Genomic DNA, 12,901 nt, shown 5'->3' with positions numbered 1-12,901 from the left:
AGTAAACTATCAGTCGACGAATACACAAATATTTACCAGCCAATATTCAGGGTTCGACCGAAACAATCCATTCCAATTGGTATACTAGGGAGCACGCAGAAAGATCTGTTTTATGTAGCCGAGAATTCACAACAGTTTTATTCGAGCCAGCTGCCATACTAGGCTGTAGATCACCCAGGGTGCGAGAATGATCGTTGTAATACTTTGTTCTCTAGTCGAATATGTACCACCCAGGCCATAATACCCAACCGCAGCTTTCACGCTATATTCATTGGCACAACTTTGATGTTATATTTAGATTTACTACACACAAAATGTAGATAGCTTTCAAAGCCATTATCGAGGTCTTTCCTTACGCTGGGATCTATTGTGCGAGCTATTGTTTGCAGCGCGTTTGCAGTAAACGAGTTGTAATAACCGATTGCCAGAAAATTGAATGATGGCCCGAAGGAAGCAGGAGGCCAGAGGCAATGCTCGCCCTGACAGAACATCAGTTATTAGGCAATGATTCCAATATATATCTGATATAGGCCAATGCTTTGGCTCCAATCCTATCTCGGAACTCGGAACACCAAGCCTCCGGGGAGAGAATGCATCTACGTACAACAGCGATATCGCAAGTGTTGGCAAGATCTATTGATTTCGAAGTAACGAAGACTAAATTGTAACGGGATACAAAAGTATAAAAGCAGTAGAGCACAACAGAGAAACGGAAAATCAAATCTGGTAGTGCAAGACACTGAAATTGCCTCAATGAATAATTCCCTAGCGCTTCATCCAGATGTTGTAATAGCGTAGATGCTAGAGAAGACACACTTCGACCCTTCAGCCTAGTTCGTTTGATGGATTGAGAATGTCTCACCACCTTAGACAGTAAAGAAAGCTTTGTCATTCGAGAGAAAGCGTGTGGCATTTTATTTATGCAAATACTTCTTCAGAGGGCATGGAAGGTAGACCGTGCCTCTGGTACCGTTAGGGGCGGTGACAGTCATGTCTAGCAGGTTATTGCTGTCAAACAACCAGTCCACATTGACCTTACCACAAGGAACTAGGTAGGCTCCCCTAGCCCAGTCGAGGTCTAATGATTGGGGTCAACGTTCCACTCGTTGAAGCCCGGAGTCACAGGCTGCACGCCAAGAACATAGCGACTCAAGTCAGCGGTAAATCCTGAGCCCCAAGTATGACACGATGATGTACCAGAACCAAGTCCGGAAGTACCATCGGTCACTATGGCTTCCCACATGCAGCCAGTGTAATTGGTACGTGATGGATCGCTGATAGGACCCCATACACTGTGAAGTAGATAGTTAGCAGTGACACTGTCATTGGAATGGAAGGCAGCCTGGGAATGATATCCAGACGCATAAGGGCTTATTTTCTGTGCCCACCCACTTGCAGCACTCCTATTGGAGAAGGCCAGAGCACCTGATGGTACCTTCCTTCTCCTACTGAATAAGTAGAAAGACAAAATGTCCTGGCTACTATTTGATCGGCAGGCCTAATGAAAACACAACATACCGGAGTACTTACAGCGCAGTATCCGCTTTAACTTTAAGTAATGGGTGGAGCCTTCGTTCCAGAGAACACGAGCATACGAAGAAAAGGCGACATCATAACATCATAGAAGTTCCTAGGATGATGAATCATGATATTGTGAAAGGTTCAGCTAGTTTAATAAGATGGCCCATGGACGTTGTAGTTAGATATTATCTAAAATTATACGGTCGAGACTATTGTATTGTTTCCTATTTTCGGCTTTCTCGTCTTGGTTTTCTTGTTTCTTTCCTTTTATTTTTTAATCTCTTCACTGGACAATAGCGATTTCTTACCGAAATCTTAGTGTCTTACATTAAGCCACGCACTTATTCAATATCGCTCTATACTCTTCCGAATTTTATACTATATTGAGATTATTAATTAAATGAATAGTGTTAAAAATACATAGAGGACTATAGTATCTGGAATTCGTACTATAGTACTTTAGTAGTGGTAGTGGAAGTGGTAGTGGTAGTGGTTATAGACCAGGCCCTAAGCTTAGGGATCCCAGTGCCTAAAGTTAGTGATCAAAATCTAAGTTTAGAGGCTAACAGTCACTAAAGCTAAAAGTTTCTAAAAGCAGTAAAGTACTGCCGGTAAAGGTTTAAGGACAGTAAATATATTTGGAAGTAAACTACCCGATAATCCGATTATTTACACTATTCCTATTAGTAGATAATATAATGAAGCCTTTCAAATCGCTTTAAATGGCTAACTTATGGAACGTTGATGTTGGTACCTTGGTAATATTTTGCATTGTCCAGAACTTCGATTTAGTCTGCTGTATTGACTCTGGGGATGGGTTGCCATGCCAGTAATAGGGATATCATAGAAGCCTTATGTTATACAAGGTTATGGAATCAACTATAATTCGCCTTTGTGAAGCTTCAGTTCCCGAAGGTCAGAAAGAGAAGACAGCAAGAGCACGAGGACCAACTTCAAGTCCGAGGGAAGTAATGACGACCTGATCGTATGTTCGTATATTCGTGATATCCATATAGTCGCATAGTCGTATAGTCGTACTGGCGCATAGTTAGAAAGAGCCATGGAGCCCATGCATGATAGTGGAGTTGGGGTTGAATACAGAAAAAGCTGATCTCCCCTAAGGTAGTTTAACCCTTACTGTACACTCTTTCTGCGGAAACCTAAGTTTCTGACTTTCTTTACCAGAATAGGACTAGAATAAGGCCGCGCTTTACCCAGTAGGCCTACAGCAGTTATTAGCTGCTTCCCAGGGGGAGTGATCAGGGAGTTAGATAGGGGCCTTTGGGGATGATCTTAGGCGCCTAGAACAGGTGCAGGAAGCAGAGAGTAGAGAGAGAGTTAATAGAAAGGGGCTACCTAGGCATGTCTATGTGACGCCCAACAAATATGGATATCGAGGGCACAGCCCGAGGGCCGTGGCGGTTCAAGCGAGGAAAAGAACCAGAATTAAAATCCAAAAAGACCTTTGGCTGTATGGAACATCACATGAAAATCGTCGAAAAGTGGTAAGGAAACGTTAACCGAAGGCGTTTAAAATGAAGTCTGATTCTCCTATGCAGGGTCTACGCTGGCATAGGTGAGGTCATAGACTAGGCAGAGATTAACTAGATAGTCCTTTGGGTACTAGCTCTCTACTCGATCAGCCATCGTTACCATATGACATTCTGCTTGTGTACGCTGATTGGTGTAGTTGTACCCAAAACAAGACAAGGTGATCATATCTATATGGCAACACCCGTGTCCTTACTATACTCGAGTGCCTGTGGGTGAAGTTACATACCATCTGGGCCCACTGATTGGGCCATTTTTGATTCTTTCCCGTGCCCTGCTGTCCAGAATCTGTGGCAATACAACACCCCCGTCCACCTGCGATGGCGGGGTTGGGCATGGTTGCAGAGGGTAGATGTCCCAACGAGGGGTTCGAGTTCTTGGCATTTGCAGCCATATTTGAGAAGTATACGGTGTACTATGGAGATGATGAATAAGTGCACTATACCATATTTCACAGGATTGAGAATGTAAACAGTATATTTAAGCATACAAATTCTCTCAATTTGGGTAAACAGCTGTCTTTTGCATCATGTGCATATATAGTACAGCAGTAGCCCATACAATACTAGCTGTAGGCGATTTCGTTCACAAATACATGATGACCTAGCAGGACAAGGGCAAAATGTGACTGAAAATTAACGTTGTGGTAGCTGTATAATTTGGGATTACCGGACTTTTCTATGACTGGTCGGCAGACAGACGAGATTTTCATATTTCAGTGAGCCAAGTGCGAGTAAATCAATAGGCTGATCCCTTAGGTACAAGTACCCAAGCAGGAATGTATTGACGAATGACCTGGGTGTTGGTATGCAACACAATGGATCAGGCCGGAGCAGACACTTCCGGGTTGGCACCAAATGTGCGAGGGATAAATATGAGATTGCAATCTTCCCCTTGACCTTATCTAGATCCTCACCTAGTAAAGCAAGAGAAGCACCAACTTTCATACTCAGCTTAGAGCTTTATTCGCGGTGCTTTGGTGGTTTTGCCTTGTTTCCCTTTCTCTTTTTTCTTCAATGCTGTGGAGCTCCTACACAGACCTAAAACCATGCCTTTCTGCTCATTTATTGAACCAGACGCACGGAAGACTAATCCCTACATATACGATCATATTAAAGACAGAAAGGCTCTACAAAGCTTTTCACTCGCCATAATTGATAGCTACAAATGGCCAGCCGGTACTAAGTTGAGAGTGCGATTTCTTCCCCGTAATGAGGGTAATCCCAACTCCATCGATGGCACCGAGGACCACAAAAACCAAGTCAGAATTCATGCTCCTACATGGACTGAGAATACCAGCATCAGTTTCAGGTTCCTTGATGACAGCTCGACCAAAGAAGACTTGCAGAACGCAGAAATTAGAATCCAATTCCAAAATGGGTCTTATGGTGAATCTCAGTTGGGAACAACATGCAACACCGTTCCTGTCGAGGAACCTACTATGCTCCTCGGTGTGCAGGGTGAGAGGTTCAAAAGCCTCATTTTACATGAGTTTGGTCATGCCCTGGGGGCGATACACGAGCATTCAAGTCCACGGGCTAATCTCACTTGGAACAAAGAGCGTGTTATTGAATCATACCGCGGAAAAGGCATACCTGAAAAGGACCTACCAGGATACGTAGAAACCAACATCCTTGCTAGGTACAACGAGTATGATGATGAAGGAAAAAGGCATACTTCTGCAACAAACTTCGATACACGTTCCATCATGATATATACAATCGATTCCAGCTGGACACAGGAGAGGGTACAAATCGATTGGCCTGATGGACTGTCTGGGAGGGATAAGGAGTGGATACAAACTGCGTATCCCCCGGCCGCTAGGACCGTTTACGGAGGCCGTTTTAGTGGGCCTGCAGTTATCCTCTCTCTGACAAAAGACAGCCCTAGGGGCCAGCAGGTAGCTCAGGATAGCCAGTATCATATTGGCTGGACTTCCCTCAGAACAGAGCGGCGTAACCCACCGTCAATTGCCCTTGGTTTGATCCGGTTTCGTCTACCTCATCCAAACATAAAAGTGGGCGTATCCGCTGAAAATGTGACGAAGACCCACTTTGCAACACATTTGCGCTCTTCAGGCAATTTGGATGGTTTCTTGTCGTGCCTTGGTAGCTGGTTCGCACCTGAAATGGACGATCGGAACTTTCAGGTAGACACAGCCAGCTTTGAGGCCGAAGACCCCAATGTTTCACAAATGATTCAATTCTCATGGGGCTTCGATGAACCACCGGAAGTAATTGTATGGCTTCAGGACATTGACATGAATGTGACTAATGCAGACCAATTTTCGGTGGATACAAAACCTGCCAATATCACTGAGGAAGGATTTGAACTGTGCATTAAATGGACTGGAGACCAAGGGAGACATAGGGCGAAGGTGTCCTGGATTGCGTGTGCTAAGAGCTTCAGAATCAAGTGTAGTAACCATGACTTCGACAACTTTACTCAAAAAAATGACTTCACTGAGGCGACAAATATAGGAACTGGAAACTACGGAATAGAAGGCATATACCACGGTATCAAAGGGTTTCAATGCAAATCGAGCCATGTCACTAAAACTGGGCTTGTGCAACTTCAGACACATATCCGCGACAGAAAGTCTAACAAATTCACCATTGTGGCCGAGACAGCAGGGGCTGATTATGTGAAGGTAGCATGTCTGGCGATATGCAAATGATAAACTATCAAACCTCATAGAAGATGTCACTTTGGTTTCTTCACATATCAAAATGTTCATTTGCTGTTACCTTGCGCCAGTATCACAGGGATAGTAGTCTATTAGCCAAAGCCTTCCTTTGACTTGTGTTTCAACCACGACTCCTGAAGAGATACCAATAGCTGTAACAGGTTTGAGCCAAGCACTGCATACAGTGCACCCATTAGATGATGATGGTTGTGGTGATTCATACGCTGACCCTTCGCCTGATGTTGTTTCCCAGCTATACCAAAATACGAGTACGCACCTAACGTAGTGGGTTATAGTCTAGAACTCTCCTTAAAGAAAGGGGTCGGCGTATGAATAAGACCAGCACTACTATAGCTAGAGTTCTTGAAGCTTTCCTGAAGTAGATAAGAGTTTGACTTCTAGTCAGAACAACCCATATCATCCTAGTATCTGTCGTTAATTGTGCCATTGGAAGTTGGTTTCGTCAATGTTGTGTACTTGTACATTCTTGGCAGGAATGTGCTTAATAAAGGGCTCTCTGGGCAGTGATGGCAGCGCTGAGGAAGGCCTATAAATTCCACCTTGCGACGATTTCTATGTCTAGGTATCTCCTTGGGTGAACTTAAACTCTTCTGAAACGTATTTAAGAAGTGGTGAATCCAGTTCTTGTCAACTATACGAAGTGAACCGTCTTTTCATTCACTGCAGTATCTAGTTGGCGTTCTGTTCAATCACCCGGGCGTAGTTTGAGTATAGAGAGTATCCAACTGACTGATCCAACGTATTAGTGCCTTCTCTTTTACATTGTCCAGGACCTTGGCTAATATAGGCCGTGAGGAAAGATTTGTTCGGCCACGAATACGCGCTCGAATCCACCGATAAGGAAGACTAAATTCACACGACAGCATAGAGTTAATTCTGTTAGCTGATTCTTCTTATTATTACTATTTGCTTTTAACATTTTAACAGACCTTTATGGCACCTATCCGAGTATATAGATTGTTTTTGAATTATGTTCTGATTCTCCGACGATGCAATGCTAGCAGTAAGCAATTAATATAATTTGTACTGACGAGATTGTCTCCTCAGGCCGGGGCGCGGCGCTTGAGGGCTCCCGGGCGAAACGTGACCGAGTGTGATATGCAACTCAATTGTTATGTTAAAAGCCGTATATAGTCGTGCAGGTTCTAGAGTAGCAATGACAACTTGTCGATGGCTTCCTCAACAGGGCGATTGGTTAGATTATCTTACACCAAATATAATCGTACTACCACGGAAATGCCAGTTGCACAATTTATATACTAGCGAGCAATTCACAAAATATAGTTCTGTTCCAGGATATTCGCAACCACTTTTAATTTGCACCAGTTGCCTTATCAGATTATCTTGCAATATTCTTGACTGAAGGAGAGGATAACGATTATGATAGGTTTGTAGATCGCACAGATTCCGAGGATGACTAGTGTAGTACTTTTGTTCTCTAGTCACTTTGTATGAATATATTCCACCCAGACTGTTATACCTAGCCACAGCTTTCACACTAAACTCATTGGCCCAACTTCAACGTTATATTTAGCTTTAGTGGACATAGGATATATATAGCTTTCAAAGCTACTGTCTAGACCTTTCCTTTCGCTTAAATCTATTCTGCTTAGGATGTATCTTCTTGGCACTATGAGCACATGAAAATCATTCCGAAATGGGAGAACAGACTGTAGCATTCCAATGAGATGGAGCGAGCACGCCATGCGTCAAACTAACGCCGCATCCGGGTTTCCTAGAAAAGCCTACCACCTTATGTTCAAGAGGAATGTTCGTTCTTCGGGCCTTCTAGTGAGGAATCAAATGTTGATATTCTAGCAGCTCGTCCCGTTCCGTTTGCAGCGACCCATGTCACCTTACGTTGCAACCTGTCAATTTAACAAAAAGACGGCCCATCGGCAAGTCTCCATAATTTAAGTAAATGCAAAAGCCTTTGGAACGAAAAGACATGGAAATATCTCGACTCTGGCGCTATCATGGCTTTCGCATCGTCAATGCGTAGGCGCACCTTAATGTTATGCTGCGCTTCACTAGTATTGTGTAGTGCAGCTAGAGATGCCACATCACACCCTGCAGCACAAAAATGGGATTTTGATGTGAGTCGCAGATTCTGTAAAGTGGCGGCTCCCTACTAATGTAGGTTAGTGGGGTTATTCTGGGATTTCGACATTTGGGCACCTGCCACACGAACGATGCCTTGCAGATCCTAGCATTCCGTTCGATATAGCCGTCCTGGGCATCCCTTTCGACACAGCGGCCAGTTACCGGCCAGGTGGGTATTGAGTGTATGAACTGTAATGTCACGTCGATATCTAACAAGCCGGGCTTAGGCGCAAGATTCGGGCCCCGGGCTATTCGAGCAGCGTCGAACCGACATCTCCCTAGTCGGGGCTTTAGTCCATACGCGGGGGTCAATCCGTACATGTCCTGGGCACGGGTATTAGACTGTGGAGATATTCCGGTTACTCCGTTCGACAATGAGCTCGCCTTGAAGCAGATGACTGAGGCGTTGCAAGAGCTAGGCGAAAGATCGGCAACGAATTCGAAAGATGGTCAGCCACCTAAGCTAATTTTGCTTGGGGGTGACCACTCCATCGCACTGCCTGCTCTTCGAGCGCTGAAGAGCGCATATAGACAACCGATAGCCGTAGTTCACTTCGATGCCCACCTTGACACTTTACATCCCAACAGCTATCCCAGTGTATGGTCGTCTCCCCAGTCCGACTTTACACACGGATCCATGTTCTGGTTGGCTACAAAGGAAGGCTTGATACAGAACGGTACCTCGGTGCATGCCGGTCTCCGCACCCGTCTCACCGGTGCTGGTTGGGATGATTATCAAAGGGATGATGAACAAGGGTTCCTGAGGCTGACGACAGAGGACATCGATGAGATCGGTCCACAGGGTATTGTGGACAAGATTATACGTCGCACTGGCACTGAACATCCTGTATACCTATCGTTCGACATAGATGTCTTGGATCCGGGTATTGCGCCCGGAACTGGCGCCCCAGAGCCAGGAGGCTGGACGATGCGTGAAGTTAATAGGATATTGAGGGGCCTGCGCCCACTTAACATTGTCGGTGCCGACATTGTCGAGGTTTCACCAGCTTATGACGACAAAGGCGAGAGCACTGCATTTGCGGCTGCTCAAATTGCCTACGAGTTGATCACGAACTGGGTGCTGAGCGGATCCGACACAGACAGGGTAGAGGACACAGTCAAGACAGAGCTCTAATGCAGCTGTCGCAAAATGGTAGATGTTATCGTCGCCTTTGCGTTTCTTTCCCGGGCTGAACTTTTTCTTCTACCCTTTTTACCTCTTTTACCTTTTTATACTATAAGCATTAGTTGATACGTTGAAGAGGAGGTTAATGTCTGTTCTAGTGCTCTTCGTGTGCTTTACCGGTATACGGTCAAAGACGATCGATTTTCAGACGGGATATTGATCGCAATCTATATATGCTTCAGAAGATTGTAACAGGTCCTAGCGAGGATAGTGGAGTATATCGGAAAGTTAATTTACAATGCTCGTATCAAATGTCGTTCGCCACTAAAAGTATCCATGGCCATTATCCCCCAACAAGCACAAGCTCAACCACGAGCTTTCAGGCATTGACTGAAATCCTTGAGAACCATGGTACAGTAACAACTATTCATTGGCAACTTCGGGAGACATGACAGCTCTAGCCAGATATGATGTCAGTGTGGCTCAGGATTTCAAACTCTCTTATAAACGGGGCCTGCCCCAGATCTGGCTACATACTTGATCATAATTATCAGTGAAATCAACTATATACCGATTTACTACTGAACTACTTCTCAAAATGTACCAGCAAATTATTGGTCGTTCCGGGAGACAGATCAGCACTGTAGCCAGGAGAGCCGGCACAGTATGCCATTCTACGTCGTTTTTTACGGCCTCTTAACTGATATGCTAGCCTTCACAGAACGATAACTCTTCTAACCGAACGCAATTTAACCCATCCCTCTTGCGCAGACAGGGTCCTGCCTGGGTTCTTGCAGGGGGCGGAATGGCTGCCACCTTGGAAGGTGTCTATCTGATGTTACGTTCGTTCCGGCGCCTGAGATACATCTAGTCTGAACCAAAGGCCGAATGGTTATATGGCGAAAGCGGGACGTTCGTGGTCCATTTCAGGAGGTGGATGACAAAAATGTCTCTTACGAATCACTACACCGTCACTCACTATACTTTGACTGTCGGAAACCTGAGACCGTGCCAACGTCATTTGAGCTTCGGAAAAAGCGAACAAAACAATATGGTAATGGAGTATTGTACTGGGCACTACATACCAAACAAAATGTTCTTATTGCACCACATACTTGCCATCTAATAAATAATTTAAGACCTTGTCATTGCCTTTGGCACTGGGAGTGGTTTGACATCAGTCCCAGCAGGGTACTTTGGCCTTCGCAAGTCTTGATTTAGTCTGCATAGAACTGGGGACGGGTAGAAACCACCTCGAACTCTGGGAAGACTTGCCACCTATTCCTGCAACACTGGCGATGGGGCATAATTTCCGACGTTCTGTGGATCCCTTGATAGCCCCTTGAAAATACGTGGCTGATATTCAGATATTTCAATCGTCGTCATCATTCAAATTTCTCTCGGGTATTCATCAATGGGTGTGCATACAGGAATTCCGATCCCGCTAATGATATACCTATCAATATTGGGTAATAACCTCTAACAATGAGCTGTTCCAGACGTTTTGGCTGCTTTCCATTCTGCCGAAAAAATAATGCCATTTGCCTATATAATCTCTGATACCATAATTGCTGCCGTGGCGGCTTAAGAACATCCGTAAGAAGCTTAACAGGCTATATCTCATAGGGAAGCGATAATGTCTAGTATGGCTATCCGGGTAGATTAACTCCTGGCGTACCATGCCGTCACAACCGATCAGCATGTAGCCAGAAAGTCCATATACTGCCGGGCCACTAGTGATCTAGTTAGCAGCTAGAAGGATCGACAGAACTGCCCGTCCCAAGTCATTGGTTGCGGCTAAATTGGTCGCCCTTCTTCAGTGAATCCAACTTAGCTATGGGTCAGGCGGGCAGGCTAAAATAGGAGTAAGGCTAAGATCAGAGCCTTACCGGACTGTACTGGATGATTTAATTCAGGCAGAAGATACGCTTTGCGTCAAATGTAGGACATTGTATTGAGAATGTCTCCAGTGGTATGTCGGAGAGATCAATTGTTTCGAGGGGCTTCTTTTGCGGTAATCCCGACGCCGACGAATATTATCGGGCATTGCAAGGGATGATTCTTGTCCCAGAGTCTAGCAGTGATGTAATGGTATTTTGTGTCATGATCATTCATACTATAGATCAGGGTCTAGAACTGGGGCCACAACTGGCTGCCGTGTCGGGGAGGTATAGAGTGAGGCCATCTGGCCTTGGCTTAATCTATCTGCTTGGCATGTTCGCAGATAGTCTATGTAGGAAGGCTTATGTTGGCCCTATCATTCTCTACTTAATGTGCCAACATAGCTTATGTTAGAGGAGTAGGATAAACACTTTCCAAAATATGAGGGGGGGTTTACCAAAACATTCAACCTGCTAGCAATGGTCACCATCCCGCCGGCCTCGTATTTTTTTAATTGCAGGACAAATGCCTTCTTGAATACCAGGATATCCCGTCCCAGCGAGTCAGATTTGAAATGCTGGTTGTTTGGCCCATGCTTTGGTCGACGGCCAACATAGTAACATGAACTTGGCATGGGGCACCTAGGGAGGCCTTGTCGAAAAGTGGACCCAAACTAGAGCCGGGAGACCTCAGCATAGGGAAATGCGGTCCGATGGACGATACCCACATCGCACTTGGCTTGGACCCGCCAGGAGCCAATAAGGGATAAAACACGGCCACAGGCGAGTTAAGAATGGCCCGCTGGTTATGGTCAGTGGGCACTAACCGGATAAATTGCGGGCTTCGATCGTTGATATGAAACAAAAAGTCCGTCCGGCAATTTAGGTGGATGATGTTCCGGAAGCCCTAGGTACCCAGGAGCCACAAGGCTTGATTCATGAAACAATAACCTCTATTCTAGGCAATTTAGTCGTTTCGAATAGAACATGCTGAAGCTCAATGCGGTAGCTATAAAAGGGACTCTGTGCCCCTGCGATTGACAGTGATCATCAACCGCAATTCCTCCAGCTCGTCCACACAAACCAGAACAACACCGTTACCATGGTTAGCTTCTCTTCTCTCCTCCTTGCGGTCTCCGCTGTCTCCGGCGCTTTGGCTGCCCCCGGTGATTCCACTCTGGTCGAGCTCGCCAAGCGCGCCATCACCAGCTCCGAGACGGGCACCAACAACGGCTACTACTACTCCTTCTGGACCAACGGCGGTGGTGATGTCGAATACACCAATGGCAATGGCGGCCAGTACAGTGTGAAGTGGACGAACTGCGACAACTTCGTCGCCGGCAAAGGATGGAACCCCGGCAGTGCTAAGTATGATACGACTCGAGACGTCTGAAACCCACAAGCCACTAATATCATCGTGTTACCAGGACTGTCACCTACAGCGGTGAGTGGGAGAGCAACAGCAACAGCTATGTCTCTCTCTACGGCTGGACCCAGAACCCCCTTGTCGAATACTACATCGTTGACAAGTACGGCGACTACGATCCCTCCACCGGAGCTACCGAGCTCGGCACCGTCGAGAGCGACGGCGGCACCTACAAGATCTACCAGACTACTCGTGAAAACGCTCCCTCCATTGAGGGCACCTCGACCTTCAACCAGTACTGGTCCGTCCGCCAGAGCGGCCGTGTTGGTGGCACCATCACTGCTCAGAACCACTTCGATGCCTGGGCCAACGCTGGTTTGCAGCTGGGTACGCACAACTACATGATCCTTGCCACTGAGGGTTACCAGAGCAGCGGGTCTGCCACCATCACCGTCGAGTAAATTGGGTCGTTTTCATTTGCAGGATACTATGGCGAACTTGCTCGTGTAGCATGATCCGTAGTTGGTGTTTTTCCCTTCCATTCTGACTGTAATTCCGAGTGTTCCATTCTGCCTGCCAACCGCCCGAGATCCCATAATTGGTGTTTCTTGCTGTTGTTGCAGTGTACATAGGTGTACAGAGTCTTA

General features: G+C 45.9%; 4 protein-coding genes across 4 annotated transcripts; all 4 read left to right on the top strand.

Annotated features, from left to right (window-relative positions):
* Positions 1–4,120: 4,120 nt before the first annotated feature.
* BDV38DRAFT_282972 (uncharacterized protein) lies at positions 4,121–5,749 on the top strand (the record flags this gene model as incomplete). The annotated part of the gene is made up of 1 exon (XM_032059929.1): positions 4,121–5,749. One exon carries the CDS (start codon positions 4,121–4,123, stop codon positions 5,747–5,749), a length of 1,629 nt encoding a protein of 542 aa, XP_031913489.1.
* Positions 5,750–7,755: 2,006 nt separating this feature from the next.
* BDV38DRAFT_292874 (agmatinase) lies at positions 7,756–9,460 on the top strand (the record flags this gene model as incomplete). Its single annotated transcript, XM_032062111.1, has 5 exons — positions 7,756–7,777; positions 7,829–7,875; positions 7,925–8,051; positions 8,110–8,987; positions 9,413–9,460. The coding sequence occupies 5 exons, from the start codon at positions 7,756–7,758 to the stop codon at positions 9,458–9,460; spliced, it is 1,122 nt and encodes a 373-aa protein (XP_031913488.1).
* A 137-nt stretch (positions 9,461–9,597) lies between these two features.
* BDV38DRAFT_246759 (uncharacterized protein) lies at positions 9,598–9,938 on the top strand. The gene is made up of 2 exons (XM_032054590.1): positions 9,598–9,672; positions 9,730–9,938. Exons 1-2 carry the CDS (start codon positions 9,607–9,609, stop codon positions 9,877–9,879), a joined length of 216 nt encoding a protein of 71 aa, XP_031913487.1. The 5' UTR covers positions 9,598–9,606; the 3' UTR covers positions 9,880–9,938.
* Positions 9,939–11,990: 2,052 nt separating this feature from the next.
* BDV38DRAFT_271282 (glycoside hydrolase family 11 protein) lies at positions 11,991–12,715 on the top strand (the record flags this gene model as incomplete). The annotated part of the gene is made up of 2 exons (XM_032057285.1): positions 11,991–12,256; positions 12,316–12,715. 2 exons carry the CDS (start codon positions 11,991–11,993, stop codon positions 12,713–12,715), a joined length of 666 nt encoding a protein of 221 aa, XP_031913486.1.
* Positions 12,716–12,901: the final 186 nt, after the last annotated feature.

The sequence above is a fragment of the Aspergillus pseudotamarii genome, assembly GCF_009193445.1.
Source record: "Aspergillus pseudotamarii strain CBS 117625 unplaced genomic scaffold BDV38scaffold_27, whole genome shotgun sequence".
Classification (NCBI taxonomy): domain Eukaryota; kingdom Fungi; phylum Ascomycota; class Eurotiomycetes; order Eurotiales; family Aspergillaceae; genus Aspergillus; species Aspergillus pseudotamarii.
The sequence above is the reverse complement of the archived record's forward strand: the minus strand, read 5'-3'. Positions and strand labels throughout refer to the sequence as shown.